Raw genomic sequence first — 18,384 nt, forward strand, 5'->3', positions numbered from 1 at the left:
GTTCTTCAAATGTTCCAGTAAGGAAACTTCAAATGAAAGCACAGCATGCACTTGAATTGTTTAAACTGTTTAAAACTTGACTATAGCAAGAATATGTCTTTATTGTTTAAAGGGTTCTTTTCTGACTTTCTAGTATACTTTGTGCCACATCTTAACAAATATTTTATAACTAATTAAGGCAGCAGAGATAAATGGAGTGGAATGTACCAATTATCCAAAAGTTTGGAGGTAAACAAAAAGAAGTTGGATTGCACCTCTTAAGAATACAATTCTTGGATTTAATTCAAAATCAGGACAGGAAGTTTGAAGCAAAATACAACCCACAAAAAAAAAAAAACCCCTAACAGACATAGTGCCAAAAATGATATTGGGCCATAGTTATTGAGTCAAATCTATTATTTCCATTTAACCTTTTAAGAGAACTGATAAATTATCAGTTTATCACGTCCCAAACTCAATCTCAAATTTAATCACTTGATACAGTAAAAAATATTTTTTGCTTCCTTTTGTCTGCACAATACGTTTTTACTATAAAATTCTACTCATCCAACAGACCAGAGGGTCCATTTCACACATGTATTTTAAAACAGAAGTGGCCCAATTAAGTCCTAATGAGAATTGTGATAGCTTTTCATACAAGATAAAGAGTCTCAATAATTTTGGTACAATTCTTACACCCAATTTGGTTTGGAAATTATAATTCTGTAGTGTGTATTAGCACAATGCTCGAGAAACTATTTTTGCAGAACATTCCTAACTGAATAATCCAATTTTAATACTGTTTTTAACAAAGCCAAGAAGCAGCAGAGCGAAACTGGAACTGAGTATGACAAAAACGTGGTGCTGTATGAACATTAAAAGATAACTAAAGACTAGCTGATCCAAGTAATATTTCAGACTAACTAGATTACATTTAAGACTAATAATATAGCTGGAAACAGAACACATATTTAAAAGATGTATCTAGATAATATTTTTTCTGTTTCGTTTTGGGAAAAGATATTAAGATACTGGAATTCCTACCACACTTGTAAATGTTCTCACAAAAAAGTATCTGTTAATATAGGACTAAAATCTTTATTACTTAAAATTCCAGTGGTTTCGTTTATTGATTTTTCAAAAAGTGGACTATTTAAAACCACTAAGTATGATTTTCAGAAAGGATGAAAAGTACAAAATAAGCATCCTTTTTGATTTGCCAATTCAAATAAACTGAATGAGGGGGAAAAATGGGGGGTGGCTTTTAATGCAGAAATGGAGAATAACTTTCTGAAGCTGAGGCTCTTTAAGTCCCAAAAGAGATCCTCTAAGAACTTAGTAGGAAATGGTGGCTTTTAAAGGAAAGAGTATAAAAGGATATTCTTTAAAGCCTACTATATGTAGTTTAAACATAATCTATCAATTCTGATCTTCAATCCATAGTTAGAAGTGAAAATTAAACTCGGCAGGCAGTACAAGGATTAATTAAACTGAATTTTTACAGATTCTGGTTGAGGCAGTTCAATTCTGTAAAAATCTGTGCCTTTGGTTTCCCTCTGCTGTGTCTTGTCCAGACGACTGAGTTAGCTTTTTAAAAATTAAATTTGTGGTATCAGCTACCCAAAAGAAATGATCATTACAAAATGGATACTTGTTCCTGCCTGAGGCACTCGGCATGAGTGGATTCAGACTCTCAGGTATTTTCTTCAGTTTAAGATAAGGCTGGAGACAGAGCACATTTTTTATGTTCTCAGATTGAAATGTTTCTAATAAATTGGATGGACAGACAGAATACTGGAAAAATATTGAAAACCTCCCATGTGGATTTTAGACTCAAGCAGATAAGGTCTGAACCTGTTGCAGATTCCCTCAATATAAAGGAAACATTTTCCTTGAAAAAAGCCCTGTTAACTCCGGAATCCAAAGATGCCTTTGATATATCCTGTAAGACCACTCTTTGCTTTCTGCTCTACTTTATCTTCTAGGGGTGGGAAAGTGACGTGGTTGAGAGCCAGATCAAAAAATAAAGGCTTGCATGGAATTGGCTGGAATTCTGGAGGAAAATGCACCAGGCTTGCTTGCTTGCTGACAAGAGAAGGATCCAGGCAGAAAATCTCAAATCGTTCAGAAAGTGGCTTGATAAAAAAGGGAAGATAAACAGAACAAAAATTAGTTCATTTGGACGATGTTTGTTACTTACCCCTCTAGTTTAAAGTTTCTCAATCTGCACATTTCCCTAATAAATGAACTTCAACTTCCTCAACTCCACGGCCAGCATGGCTATGGTTGAGAAGAAATGAAGTCAACACATCTGAAACTTGCCACAGCTGGAAAACCTAGGTCTAGTCTAATTCCAGAAATATTTGACTTTCTGGATAATGCATTCAAGGCAATGAAGTAGGTACATCCATTATGGATGTATGAATAGTTGCTGAGGAAACCTCAGAAAATTATCCAAATCTACTGTGGAAATACTAGAGAAAATTAAATGTAAGTATAAGTTTCTAGTGGAGCTGGTTAATATTAGGACTAAGCAATATTGATGCATTAAATATTATCACAAAGCTGTTCTTGAGAAACCCAGTTAGGATTAAGGTGATCCCCAACCTATAACCATTCGTTCAATCCCAGGTTGCAAAGGCACTGAATGAATGGTGGTTATGACTGGTTCTTGGACTTACAGCCATCCCAGCAGCTTGGTAGACACGACTGTGATTTGGATGCTTGGCAACACTTTTGCATTTATAAGTGCCCCATAACCACATGACTGCCCTTTGCAACCTTCCCTACCAGCTTTCCTATAAAGTTAATTGGGAAGCTGGAATGGAAAGTTGCAAGTCATTGAGGTGTGTGTGTCTTCTATACCTGGACACCCTCCCCCAGCCGCTCTGGTCTTGTGCTGCACTGGCCCCTTGCATACATTCACAACACTCTCTAAGCCTCCCTCGCCCTTGCTAACCTACATGGCACCATCCCTGATCCACACAAAGAGCTGGGAGATGTACAAATATCAGTCTCCCATATTCTTGATCAAGAGTGCCAAAATAGGAGAGCTACTACATGTAATATTTTTATAATATCATGCACCTAAATCTTCAATTTTCAAAAATCTTAGATTTTTGCCAAGCTCATGCTGTAAATCTTTTCTTTGAAATTATGCATAGGCTATGCATAGAAAAATGCACACAGAACACTCTCGTGATTCCTACAAATGTTTCTAATCTTTAGGGAGTTTACTAAATTTCTGGGTATTTTAAAAATTCTTCATTATTCTAATGTTAGCTTTGCAAAAACAAAGCAGCATGATTAAAGAGGCATTCTGTTGTTTTTTTCTGAATGCTGTTCTCCCTGATTATTCTTGAGCTTTTCCATGAAATCCACTGTTTTGTATGATACTATGCAAAACTTTCTAAACGAACAGGGACAATTAAATATTTCTGTCATCATATTTATGTAATTCAAATTATATACTGACACACTATAACATAAGAAATCAGGCTCCTTCTGAAATTGTGCTGTATACATGGAAAGTTGCTTACTTTGCCATCTTTGACCTGGGACGGAGATTCTGCCTCATGACTGTCATCAGCATCTGAAAGAATCCAGAGAAGTATTTGAGGAAAATGCATTTACTAGGAATTAAACCAGAAGAAGAACGTAAGGCTACATTTTAAAAATGTGAACAATGAAATTGTCTATAATTTATGCTAATGCTTATCTCCAATCTTTCTCCTTAAAATGTAAATGTTGCAATGATATCCATTTTTATCCTGTGCCAAAGCTAACTGTATAACCATTCCTTAATATTGTTGTATTTCACTGAAAGTTGCTTCTTGTGAGATAGGCAGGCATATAAATGAGATAGATAGATAGATAGATAGATAGATAGATAGATAGATAGATAGATAGATAGATAGATAAACAGAGATAGAATATAGTACACTATTATAGAGAAGGGTCAAGGAATGGATGGTTCCAAGTCTGACACAGGAATGAGTATGTCATACATTCTTATGTTAAGTGAAGTGCATAAGCTTATGCTAATAATTTTAGATAAAAGTTAAGTTATAGAGAACAGGCTTTTGGCATCAAAGGAAAAAAAAGTAACATTTGAGCAAATGAATAGATGACAATGTTGAAATTTACAAGGAGCAATACATCAGAAGAGAGAACAGACTTCAAAAGGAGCTTGTCTTCAATCTCTAAGGTACTTATGGCTCTGAAGAACATCAGAAGTTAATTATCTTGGTGGCAGAATTCCAGTTAGAAAGGAGGCGTTTTAGGTGTGAAAGGATGAACAGAAGTGGACAGAATATGCAGCAGTGAAGGCAACAGGTGAACAGATCATAAACCAATATTATCTAAAAGAGTCAAAACTTTATCCTCCCAATGGTTTACAGAAATCAATACAGCTTGACAGGGCAGTGAATATAAAAAATTGGATTGTGGCAAAGATGTTTTAACGTCTAATTTATGACTTTAATTTGGACCGAGCCTATATTTCTTCCCTATCAGCTATTGGGGCAGTAGAAAATGATTACTTTTTCTTTCCATAATCGCCCAGTCAAGCCACTGAAAAAATAAAACTATAGAACCACATGTTAAAACAAAGGCAAGTCCTTCATAGCCACTCCTGCCTTCCATTCTGAAACGTTGGCAGACCCTGCCTCTTGAATCTTGAAAGCATTTCCCAATGAATATTGTGTATGTGGGAATCTGGAAAGCCACTCACCTAATATGGCAGCTGCTTGCAAGGAGTATTTTTCTGCATTTACTTGAGTAATCAGATCCTGAACATCAGGTAGCTCCTATATAATTCAGACCAATTCCACAAAAGACATATACTTAGTAGAGTTTCATTTTTCCTCAGTTCATTCGCCCCCCCCCCTCCCCCCGCCAAACTAGATTTGCTAATGTTTCTTTCTTTTTCATTGTTAGGAAGATAAAAGGAGTATTAAATACATATGCCCTTTTGAATTGCCAAATACAAATATATGTGGTATAATGACAAATCTCTTTCTCATTCTCGCTCTCTCTCATACACACAGACACATTGTCTAATGAGAGACAAATCCAAAGTTTGATTTTATAGTCTTAAAAATGGGCAATCGGTCATAAATTTGTTTCAAAAAATGAATCAGAACTGTGCATTACAGTTAGCAGATTGTAATCAATTTAAATAAGTGGAACAGCTTGCCTCCAGAAGTTGTGAATGCCCCAACACTGGAAGTCTTTAAGAAGATGTTGGATAGCCATTTGTCTGAAACGGTATCGGGTTTTCTGCCTAGGCAGGGGGTTGGACTAGAAGACCTCCAAGATCCCTTCCATCTCTGCTATTGTATTGTATTATAAATATGTACGCCCTCCATTACATCACCTTAGAACTCTGTTAATATAACTTGTTTCCTACCTTTAAGTTGCTTTTTTTAGTCCCAGCTTGAGCCTGAACTTCGGAGGCGTATTTCAGCACTCGATCATACAAAACAAGAGCTTCGCTCCATTTTTTCACCAGGACATATGACTGGGCAATAAAAAAGCATCTAGGAGGAACAGAAGACCATACCAAGTAAACTATGGCTCAATCAACAGTTTAAGTATCAATTAACTGTTTAAATATCAACTCTCTATGACGGGTGTTAAACTCGCGGCCCGTGGACTGGATGCATCACATGCTGGCCACCCCACCCCTGATATAGTGAAGGGGAAAAGTTGCAATATGTCACGTGATGACATGAGTTTGACACCCCTGCTCTGTGAGCACAATTTTCTTGAAACTATTCACACCCTGTCTTTCCTACTTTACATCCTCCTCTCTGAACTGCCTGGAGGTACTATGTCAGGAAGGGGAAGAAACAATGAAATGGTTGTTTCTACAGAAATAACTGGAACATTTCCTACAATTCTGAACTCACTACAGGTAGTCCTTGACTTACGACCACAATTGAGACCAAAATTTCTCTTGTTAAGTGAGTTTTGTTCCATTTTATGACCTTTCTTGACTCAGCTGCTAAATGTATCATTGCAGTTGATAAGTTAATAACCTGGTTGTTAAATCAACTTGGCTCCCCTATCAACTCTGCTTGTCAGAAAGTCGCAAAAAGTTATCTCATGACATGGGGACCCAGCAATGGTCATAAAATGAATCAGTTGCCAAGCATCTGAATTTTGATCACATGACCGTGGGGATGCGGCAAAGATCGTATTTATGAAAAATTGTCATAAGTCATTTTTTTTCAGTGCCACTATAACTTTGAACGGTCACTAAATGAGTAAGTCAAGGACTTCTTTTACTCGGTTTCTTGTCCTGCTATCTCCTCAGTTCTCCATTTTGGATGTATTATAATAGTCAAAGAACTTTTCAAGTCATATAAAAGTGGCTTAAAAAAAGAAATCAAAATGAGAAAAGTGGCTCCAAATTCAGTGTGTTTCTACTTGTATATATTTCTATGAAGTTCCTTTTTATGATCTGGAATCTCTGTCTTCCTTATTTATTCTGCATGTATTATAATGACACCTCCAGGGTAATGAAAAGTAGCAGAAATAACATCTACCACTATCACAAATATTCATGGAATAGCACAAATATCTTTTCTCTTGGCACTCATTAAAGTATTGTTGTATGACTGTGATTGCTTAACTGTGACTGAATAAGTAACTTTGTTTGTTTGGGAATTACCGGTAAGCCTTATACACCAAGGTCTTTATTCCTATTTCCTTCAGGTAGCTTTTATCTTCTTCTAGGCCAGGAAGTTGTTGCAATTCTGCCAGATTCTTCAGTGTGATCAAAATGAGAAGACAAAAAAAAGCCCTTAAATGTAAATAAACTTCACAACAGTATAAATAAATATTTAATCCAATTAAATAAATTTGACAGTGGTAAACCAAAAATAATTTCATTTACTTTAATTAGCACTATTTGCTTAACAAATTGATACAGTAGTACAGAAATGAGCAAATAGTGTAATCTCTTTACAAGGTAACACCCTTTTTCTGCTGTCCAAAAAAATAACCTGTAATTATTAAAATTATTTAGGAAGATTTTTTTTGTGTGATCCTTAAAAGTAAGGTATATGTTTATTATATTTAGTGATCATGAAAATATTATTTTGCATAAAGCAAAATTTCAGAAAACCTCTTTATTTTCAACACTTCTACCCTTTTTTAAATGGAGAAATAGGTTCTGATGCGACCAATTTGCATGCCCTGTCTGACCTGCACCTCCAATTTAATATCACACCTTTTCCCCATCTACTCTGCAGTCACCTTGCTAGAGATAAAAGAAAACTGGAATCATACGCCTCTCCCTTCCACTGCTAAACCACTTACATGCTTACCTGTAAGATGATGTCATAAAGGCGTATCAAATCCTGAGGTCGAGGAACACGCTTGCCATCTTCCTCGGGCTGCTGCTGACGAAGGAGTGCCTTCTGTAGTGCCTTTGCCATGCTCTCATTGCGCTTGATTGCTGTAGACAGCTTGATGTAAGTCAGGTAACTAGAAAGCAGAATATTAAAAACTGCATATTACTAAAAGTCACTTCAGAATCATTTGAATAGATACAAAGCTGCTAATAGATGATGAGCTGGGCAGTCAAGAGAGTGAGATGACACCCAAGCGGTCCCACTATTTGTCCTGAATGATTTTAATCTTAGAGTCATGCATTTCTAGAAAGGCTCTTTACCTGTGCAGATACTGAATATTAGTGACTTTTCCAGAATCTATTTCCAAAGAATGATCCCGCTGCTTCTGTAGGAAACAAAACATTAGGTGTAATTTATTTATTTTAGAAAATAATGTTTGGATGCAAAGAAAACTGTGGGATGGGTGCAATTTATTATAGCTTCATAAAGGATCATGTAGGACCTAGCATCAAAGAGTTCTTCAAGCAGACTCAGTAATGATTTTATTTATGTCCTGCCTTTCTAACCAAAGGAGAGTCAAATGCACAAAACTTCTACTTGATGGCCCACCTGATCTGGCTTCAGCTCTTCACGAACGGCTTGTATTGCATCCCGACACTCACTCAGTAAAGATTCAAACAAACGTTCTTTAGTTTCTTCTTCTTCTGCCTAAAATAAAGTAGTACAGAAAAATATGTAATCTTTTCAATCACTGCTACATTTCTGCTGAAATCAAGAGAGAATACAATTTATATTTAACAACTGCACCCAGTGAGTCTTACCAACCATGTTGTATTATATGCAACATTAGTGAAACTTTTATTACTTAGTGATAAACTGTGGAGATTGTCTATCGTTTATATATCTATGATATAACAGAAACACAATTGACCTCTTCAGATTACAAAAAACAACCCTTCCACAGTGATTCTGTTAATATTTCCTAAATTTAATACAATATGAAGCAATAAACAAAACCAATGTCTTCTACTTCATACAATCATGGCATAAAATAGGGCAGGGAGAATATTGGCAAGAACACCCAAAATCATATATTATTGGGTAAAGAGTTCCATCTCATATACTTTATCAATAAGCCACACTATGAACTCCCTCTATTTTGTTTTGGAATTTTCTAAAATGCGGTTCCTATTCTAATGTTTAAAACTGCAATTTATTACCACTAGATTTAGGAATCTTTGTTGTTAACCACCAAGTTTTATTTGCTCTTTCTCCCATTTAAAAAAAAACACCTTCAAAGTCAACAGTGCTATTTTCTGTGACAGATTAAGGACAGGAAACTAGTTTTCCTGTTTAGTAATATAGGACTGGGAAGAAACGTTCCCAAAGTTAAAATAGCCTTAGTTATTCATTAGCATTTAATCTCTTTTGTCAGATTAAAATTACTTAAGATCCATTGTTTAAAGATTATGTTTTTGGATATATTCTACTGTTCAGTTATTTAGAATTTTGAATACTCTGAGCAGATCTCCAGAAAAAATGCTGGAATATGAGATTCACAATTTTAGGACAGATTTTATTTTTTTAAATTGCTTGAAAGAACATTGTTTTAATGTATTTTTTTAATTCCTCCAATGTTTAACTGGATTAATACAATTTTAAAATAAGTCTCTAATGTTCAAAGAACTCAGGGAAAGTTAAATTTTTTAAATGTGAATAATCAGAGACAGGTCAGACTAGTTTCGTTGGTCCACCTCTGAGGCCATTTCAACTTCAAACATGCAAAGGGGAAATGCGAGAATAGTAATGCTGAAACAAAAGGAAATGAGATGGAGATTTATTATTTTACTCATATAAAAATGAAGTTATCTTCCTTTTCTAACGCAGTTATTCATCTTCTAACACAGTTATTCATCTTGAAGGGAAGAGCTAGAAAATATTCAGAATTTTGTGGGATATGCTGCTTTGATTCATTCCCAAGTCACAGGAAAGAGACTGCACCATAGCACATGAATTAAAACTTTGAAAAATTATAATAACATAGGAGTTAAATAACAGCATGTTACTCAATAATCCGAACTGAGAGTACAATGTTCTTGGAGAAGATTAAGAGTTTCGACAAGTAGCTTAAACTTTGTAGGTCAGCTGTTAACAAGCTGTTAACTCTTTTAAATATAGAGTTTATTAATTTCAATTTTCTGCCTGGAAAAATACCAAAAGCATTATTTGTTCACATGTCCCAGGGTGATGTTCACAATTATTACCATTTCTGTAAACTAAGAGTAAATAGGATGGCCCAGTCTTGTCCCATTGCATTATTTGGTGGCAAATAGCCAAGTGACAGCTGTGTTCTTATTATTTCTTGCCATGAACTATTACCCCCATTACCTAGAGCACTCACTGTAATGTATCAATAAGCAGGTTCTAAGAAGCTGAGTACTTCTTTTTCATTTTATTTTGTTAAATTGCTCATTTTCACAACACCCTACTTTGGATTTTTTTAAAAAAAAAATTGAATTAATTTTCAATGTTTATGATGGCAATAAAATAAACTGAACTGGCATGATGTCTTACCCATATTCAATGACTAATGAATTTAAATACATAACAAATTATATATAAATTTTCTCCTTTATATAGAAATTGGAATATAATAGTGTAGCTACCAAGTTCACGTGACCATAGGACCCTACTTAAGAGTTTACTTACTTGAGTTATAGCTGCTTCAGTATCTCCCAATCCCAACAGAAAGATTCTCACTTTGTCTATTTTCACAGGCACCGTTCTTCCCCTCCATTCCACCTCACTCATAGTAGCTGCCTGTTTTGCTCGAGTCTGTGTGATTAATGACTAGAAAACAGGGAAGTTTTGGTTTGGCACTCTAATGAAAAACATTTATTTCTCACAACACATGTTTCTCACTATATGCAATAAGTAATATACAACTGCAAACTATGAAAGTTTAACTTTCAAGTTATTGCAATCACAAATCATGCTTATTTTATAGCCAGCTTTACCATGAAGACAGGGAATAACCGGAAAACGTACTTAAAAGTGATTTTATACATACAAAATTAAAAAGAAACCTTTGCCTCAGATTGAAAGATCAATCAAGGTTGTTGGGAAGCATAAGGTCTTGGGGACACTGTGATATATTTCAAAGATTTCCAAAAGGGTAGTTCTTGGCAAACATGGACATAACTGATTCACTGGATGGCCTATTGAAGTGGAGGAAAGGCTGGAAGTTTGCTTTAGGTGTCCTCAAATACAGAAAGGCGAGTTTGAAAGCATTTAAGTATAAGATTTTAAGCATGGTGCCATAATACTTAGTGGAGTGCAAGGTTTTTCTGCAGCTCCAAACTACATTCAAAGCATACATACTGTGTGCTTACCTACATACTCCAAACTACATACAAAGCATTTCCAGGACAAACTCCTAGGGGAGACTATTACTACCAAAAATGTGTAAGCCTCACAAATAAATGTATGAAGGGCACTGTATGAAGTTGTATATATGAAGTTATTGGCAAGAGAGTGGAAAATGAGAAATGTATTGTTCAATCTCCATTTCAATCCACAAAAGTACAAGCTTTAAAATGACAAATTGTTCTATTAGCAGTTGCAATGAACAGATAAAATACTAGCTCAAATTCTATGTTTAATGTCATCTTTAATGTAAAGATGACATTAAACTATGCAGCACATTGCTTTTTCAACTGCAGCCTAAATACTTCCTGTCTTTTAAAATACAGTGGACAGCAGTACAAGAGTGTTTACATGCAAGAACTAAATTTCTGCTGCAATTTATATAATTTGCAAAATGGCACAATCACACAAATGGTACCATTTGGGGCAGCACAAAAATGATAATTTTTAATATTAAACAAATGAATTAATCAGATTAGGGGAAACAAAGGAAATATTTTAGAACTACCCACAAGGAAGACTCAACATTATTTAAACAGATAGTATTTGATTTAGAGAAGATGGATTTTGATTGTACAATTATTAGTTTCCCATCTCTCCTGTTATTCTTCACAGAACCAGAATCTGTGGTCCTCTGGGTTTTTTAAACGGCAATTCTAGTCACCTCTGCTGATGTGACAGTGGAGAGTTACAGGTTTCTTAACTCTATGATCTGGTTAACATTTAGCTTTTGTGTTTTTAAAATAATTTCAAAGTATTATTTTGTAAGATAATTTTGAACTTTGGGTTTTTACATTGTATTTTAAATTTCTTTTAAAAGTAAAGTGTCAGCCATATCAGTTAAAATCAGGCATCAGTAGCGATTCTTCCAAAAGGGAAAAGTGTGAGATTAATTACCTCTAGTTTTTCAGCAAGGAGTCCTTCAGTGCCTCCAGTCCTCAGCCTCATTTGCATTAGCTCACTAATAGCAGACTGGTCACCTAAGAAATAAGGGACAGAATTCAATTAGCCTGTCATCCAGCACAATTTCTCACTTAACAAAAAACGCACTATAAAACTTCAAGAAAGCTCACAACACAAAGGATGGTAGCATCACAACTGCATGTATTTTAACCTATTTAAATAGGCAGAAATGTGCAAAAAACTAAGAGCATCAGTATATAGTTAGCTGCTCTTTATATGTCACACCAAAAATCTTAGAAGGGCTAAGCATATCCAAATTGTGTATTTAATACTGTATATTTAAATATTAACATTTTGGTCTACAATATAGTATGCAAATCAAAGAATTGCCTTGGAGAGATGGGTGGGCATAGTTTAATCAATAAATAAAATTGTAATCTGCAGCAAAAGACGAAAATGTGAGGGAAGGTTTCTTAGCAGTCTTCCTTAAAAGTTGCATTTCTTTTTTCTTTTGCAAGAAGGAAAAGATGTTGCTGTTTTTTTATTTGGATATAAATGAAGAGAAAATGTTAAGAATCCCATTAATAGCTGTCACCTTGGGCATTTGCATTCTCTTCTCAAAAAGTATGAAAGCTTGGACTTGTTTGAATTAATATAAATACCACACTGAAAAATATTCTGCATTCAGTCTAACTAATGCGTTAATTTCAGAGGCAATTGTATGAGAATAGTGAAGTCCCTAATGCTCACTGAGCTTGGTTGCAGATTTATTGCAGATATTTCATTACCCACCTAAATAACATCTTCAGTGCTAGAAAGAGCGGGAGTTTGCTCTACGTAGCTTACCCTGTCAATGTTGGTAGGAGTGTAAAATTATTTCAATATATTTTTCTTCTTAATTTACTTACCAATATTATAAGCGCAATAACGAATATTTGGAGAGATTTCTTCCACACGCTGATTATATAATATTGCCTGCTCCTCTGTGAAAGCACTAGCCAGCTTTTCATAAATGGTTCTGCAAAAGGAAGGTTAAAAACAAAGCAATGAGTACTTTACAGTATTAAAAACCATTTCTTTCTATTTGAGGGGTTACTGTAAAAATACCGAGCTTTTAAGCTTTATCACTAGGCTACGCAGAAACAAAATTATTACATGGATTTTAAAAAGTTCATGAGAAAAAGACTGTTTATTTAATAGACAATGGACATAGAAATAAAAAAATTGAATCTCACTTGCACTTGTTGAAAGCCTCCATTGCTGCCTTCCATTCCTGATGCTCAAATCGAAGCATACCTGTGAGGTAAGCTGTGTATGCCTATAAGAAAAATGAAGATGGATGATAAGTAGTACAACTATGGTAGCCCACTGAATTTGAATTTTTCCATAGCTATCAGTAAATACCAGGAAATATACCAATATCAAGTATATTGGTATACTTGAAAACTCAAATAAGTATGCAGATGTGCTATGGAATCCAGATTGTTATTACTACCTGGACAATATTTTTTTCGGACACCTGTCTAAAATGAAAATGTATGCAGATTACATGAATTGTTTTTCCACAGGAAATAGTAGTGGTGGAATATATTATTTAATATACATATTACTTCATATTAGATTAATAAGACATGCAAAGGTTCCATCAAAATATTCTGACCCTGAAACTGATTATTCTGAATGCAGAATAGCCTAATGAGTTTCAGGGACAGAGTCTCGTACAACCCAAATGGTCAGCATTTGAACCATAAATTTTCATAAGGTTGGGTTTTTTCTTTCTCTTTTTTTTTTGCATATCAAGTAACACAGCAGAAGGTTGGCCCTTCTGAAAATAGTGGATGAGTTGTGTCCAAACATACTGTCTTTTTTCTTTTCGTTTTTCTGTATTCTTCACTGGAACTTTTATTATCTACACTTTAGATCCAATTGTTCACTAAGAAATTAACTCTAGTACATTTTCTCTGCCTTCCTAGTTTTAAAAGCTAGTCCTAACCTGAGCTTCCAGCTTTGTCTTGGCATCCACACGGCTACTTTCACAGAGATGTTCCAGTTCCTCAGCATGTTTTACTGCTTTGCGTAGGCGAGATAACAAATGAAAACGTTTGCGTGGTTCTGTGTTGGCTTCTTGCTTGAGCTGCATTGCATAACTCCAGGCTCTTTCAGCATCCATAAGAATGAGGAGTAAATATCTATGGCATAAGAGCAATTAAAAATTATTCAAAGCACTTATAATTTCCCTTGAGAATTTCAACAGAAATACAAAATAAATGCATCTGTTCATATACTTCTGCCCCAATCAGGCATCTTGTCTAAAGCCAATTTCAAAGTCCCTTTCTACCAAGTGATTGATTATATTTACATAACATCCTCTCTTCAGAATTCCTGGTGAAGGACGTTTCCACAAGCCTTCTATCCTTACAATCCTGGGAATATCAAATTTGCCTTTCCTCATTTATTATCTTGATAGATTTTGAGAGTACATTTATATATACCTCAATAACATTCTAGAAGTACAGTATTTCTGATACTGTATCCAGAGGACATGCAGTTTGGACAACAGTGTAGCACTAAGTGCAAAGGCAAAATTTACCAGTCTCAATACTTCATTCTAGCACACTAGCAAAGACTGGAATGCCTATTATATGCAATCGAAACAACTTCAAACTAACTAAAATGTTTTAAAATACCTCCATCATTTCTAAGTTTGCTTCCCGAACACAAAAGTAGTTTTCTTTGTAAAATAGCTGAATTTTTCTGAATTTAAAAGCATTTAAAGGTACTAGGCAATTTATTTTATCAATGTTTCATATTTTAATACAATTTTAGAATTTGCTTAACCTCTCCTTTGTTCAGGATGCTGTTGCCATCTTTTTGTATGAGGACAGAAAAAAGCTAAAGAGACACAATTCCCATCTCCAACTCAAAAATGGAAGGCAGAAATAGCTTCCAGTACCTGTTGTCAGATAATAGCTCTTCTGTAATTTTTTTCCCTGTGAACTTGTGCCTATTTCCCATCTTGAAGTTAAGAGTTTTTCTGAGCCTCCTTAGTCGACGGGAGCAATAACCTCTTCAAGGGGTGAAGAGAAAAGAAATGGTTAATTCTTATTCACAGTAATATTTGCTTTCAATCTACTTTCCCTACCCTCCCATAAAAATGTCTCCAGAGAAAACACTGCTGCAAGCTATAAAATATGATAAGACAATGTAAATAATAACAGAAGACTCAAAGGAAGTCATTCAGAAAAGATACGATCATAGAAGACAGGCACCAAAGCAAAATAAGTCAATTTATGTATCAATTCTTAAAGTAAAATATGTAGCCATAGAAAAAATTGAGAAATTGGAAATTTCAACAATTTTTAAGCTAGGATTCTATTCATAAATGGATTGATAGCTGAACATCAGTGAAGTGGTATCTACATAAAATGTATCTTCAAAGTTATATGGATTGATGAGCATTAAGTTTCACTAGTGCACGTGTGCCAAAGGCGCAACTTACATGCCTAATGAGGTTTTTCAGGGAAGTGGTTTATGAGTAAAACCTGAATTACAAAAACATTCTTAGCCTATTTGGATGCAGTGTTTCAAGTTGTATGCTTTTATCCAATTATTGTGTACCAGGGAATATGTAGTGCATATGTAGTGTATGTGTGACTCATGCTGGTATACGCACTATGCAAGGATGAGTCATACATACATACATACACACACAATTGGTTGATAGTGAGATGGGTTGCACAGAAATTTAAAAATAAAATAAACCAAAACAAAATATATGGTCAGAACTTTCCTAAAACTGAACAACAAAACCATGCTTAATTTAAAAATATACCACATTAAGTTATTAAATTCATGTGTGCCTGATTCCTAGTGATATTAAAGATAAAACAATTAGGATTGGTACCTAACTCATCATTCTACTTTTAATTCTAACCCATTCTACTTTTAATTTCTTCTCTAAAATCAGCTGCATCATTTGTAACTATTGAAATAAGCATTTTATTAATAAAAACAAAGGCATTTCTTGCTCCACTGTTAACTTCCATGACAATTCCTTGCATACCTGTATCTTTGAAAATCACCATGACGTAAGCCATGTTGCTGCTGTGATTCTTTGATAATCTGAAGAACTAAAAGACTTGTTAAGGAAACTTCCAACAATAAAACCTATAGAGTTAAATCACATAAAATATATTGTACATTTTATTATTTTACTATTTTTTCAAGTTCATATATAACAAGTTAGTGAGTTTCTGAGCATGATTATAATGGAATACCAGCTAGATGACAAAGGTTTTCCTGCATTCATATTCTAAGCCTAAACCTTTCTATTGCCTGTTTGACTTTGGAATTAAACAGGTACAATTTTACTAACCCTGAAATATGTTATTTAAAACCTGATGGAATTTTAAAATAATGATTTACTACTGAACTCGGAAATTAATAGAAGTACAGCATACTGTATTTGCTATTAACTAGATTCAGTGGTAAGCTAATATAAATGTATTCCTAAATTTGGCTTCAAAATCACTACCTGAAGATAAGATATACAATCTGAGGAAGTCTAAAATTTCTAGAATTACAGATTAACATTGTATATCACTGTTGTGTCCACTAATTAAAGATGTACAGTAATTGTCATTAGAATATTCACAAAATTTACAAAATTAACATTTCAGGTTCACATTATTTCTGTGTGGCATTTTATTTTACAATTGGACAGCATAACTTAACTGTACCACTCTCTAAAATGTGAATACGTTTTTGAAACTTGTTATCTGTTATATAAATTTCACATTATTATGAAAGATCTATAAACAGAAATATGGCTGCTTACGCAACAGGTTTCTGACATGGGACATGCAAAGACCTGATATTTTGCCTTCTCCACAAACATGCCTATATCTCCCTTAGGTTAATTCCACAAAAAGAAAGAAACAAGCGTAACTTTTCAGTTATGAGTTTAGTTTAAAAATCCTGTTTTACAAACCCGAGACAACCTGCGTACCTATTACCTATAAGATCCCAAACTTGGCTAATGAGTTAATTCCATGTAACGTTTTGCAAAAGAAAAAGAAAAAAAGAAATGCAGTTTCACATTGCAACTTAATTAATTGTAACACATCTCAGTGCTAAGGGAAGTCTGTAACCTCTAATATGCCTTGGACTATATATTTTTCCTCAATGTTAATTTCGGGGGAGGTCTCCACATCGATCGTCACTACCCGAAATTTGGGAAGACAAACCAGTTAGAAATTATACGTGAAGTTCGGACATTTCTCAGTGCAGAAGCCGAAGCCTGAGAAGGGCTCGCCCTTTTCCTTAAGTGACACGTCCCCATTAACGCTCTCCCCTAAAACGCGCCGGTAGGATACTCTCCAGGCCCAGGCTATCTCCGAGGCTGCCGGACTTGGGTTTTTCATTCTCCTTGTTATCCTCTAGGGCAGCCATGGAAGTAGCGCCACCACTACCACTGGTACCACGGCCACCGGCACCGCCGCCGCTCCCGGCCACCTGCCGCTCGGCTGCCATCTTGAGCCTGTTCCGCTTGGGACGAGAAGCATCACGGGACAGGAAGTGTTGAAAGCGCCACGCTCACGAGTCGCCATCACTGAGGCTGACGGGACGGTGGAGGATCCGCGCATGCGTGTCTGGAATAGACGCCATAATCTGCCTTTGCGGGCTTAAATGGGAATACAAGTCGGAAATTTTAAAGGCAACGCACCAAATGTGCTTGCTAGGGCGCGCCGCAGGCTGGATCTGCTCTGTGGAGGCCACCTAAGATGAAGATATAAGAGGTGTCTGTAAAAGTCCGGGCACTGAAAGGAGCGCTTTTCAATTATATTATAAATAAGGTGACCAGATTTTCAGATTGGTAAAGAGGGACACCTTTAACCGGGGGGGGGGGGGTGATTAAAAATTTTATACGGAGCAACAAAAATTTTCATACAATGCAAAAATAGTATTGTAATTTTGATCGTGTGACCATGAGGATGCTGCAACGGTCGCTAAGTGTGAAAATGGTCGCTAAGTGTGAAAAATGGTCATCAGTCACTTTTTCCAATGCCATTGTAACTTTGGTCACTATACCACCTTTCTTGCCACAGTTCTTAAGTGAATAACTGCAGCTGGTATTTTGTATTTTGGATAGAATCTTTTTTTAAATAGTCTTAAGACAATTTAAAAAAAGAATCCACACAGAATAAATTGAAGTAAAACATTTCAAACTATTCCACACAGAATAAATTGAAGTAAAACTATTTTTAAAAATTCTATGCACAATACATTTCAAAGCGTTGTGCATAGAATTTTTAAAAATGTAAGTCACAGTCATATGTCCACAAGATGCTGCAAATGGCTATAAATGTGCGTCAGTTATGGAGTGACTGCAGGGAAGACATGAGATGTCAGAACTTCGAACCAGGTCGCAAGTACCTTTTGGGAGGGAGGGAGGGGTCTGTCATAACTTTGAACAGTCACTCAGTTACCAGGCATAAGTCGAGGACTACCTGAGCAATCCTGCCTTCCAAATGCCAGGTAGTTCCATCAACAGTCCTTTTCATCGTTTTGTAAGAAAAATATGATGGAAAAAGAAACAATAACTATTGTACATTTATTCCAGGACACACACGAAGTCATAGGAATGGATCATGAATGTGGGATCCTTGCTGCACCAAGTTCAGAAATAAGCGTAATAAATAATACAAAAAGAAGG

General features: G+C 35.3%; 1 protein-coding gene across 1 annotated transcript; it reads right to left on the minus strand.

Moving 5' to 3' along the window:
- Positions 1-257: 257 nt before the first annotated feature.
- SRP68 (signal recognition particle 68) lies at positions 258-17,234 on the minus strand. The gene is made up of 16 exons (XM_032210609.1): positions 17,045-17,234; positions 15,733-15,799; positions 14,623-14,736; positions 13,663-13,858; positions 12,905-12,987; positions 12,578-12,687; positions 11,664-11,746; positions 10,050-10,190; positions 7,950-8,048; positions 7,661-7,725; positions 7,314-7,473; positions 6,656-6,750; positions 5,390-5,519; positions 4,712-4,787; positions 3,519-3,571; positions 258-2,114 (listed from the first exon to the last, which is right to left on the minus strand). Exons 1-16 carry the CDS (start codon positions 17,199-17,201, stop codon positions 1,887-1,889), a joined length of 1,857 nt encoding a protein of 618 aa, XP_032066500.1. The 5' UTR covers positions 17,202-17,234; the 3' UTR covers positions 258-1,886.
- Between the last annotated feature and the right edge of the window lie 1,150 nt (positions 17,235-18,384).

The sequence above is a fragment of the Thamnophis elegans genome, chromosome 2 (genome assembly GCF_009769535.1).
Source record: "Thamnophis elegans isolate rThaEle1 chromosome 2, rThaEle1.pri, whole genome shotgun sequence".
In the NCBI taxonomy this organism is placed as follows: Eukaryota; Metazoa; Chordata; class Lepidosauria; order Squamata; family Colubridae; genus Thamnophis; species Thamnophis elegans.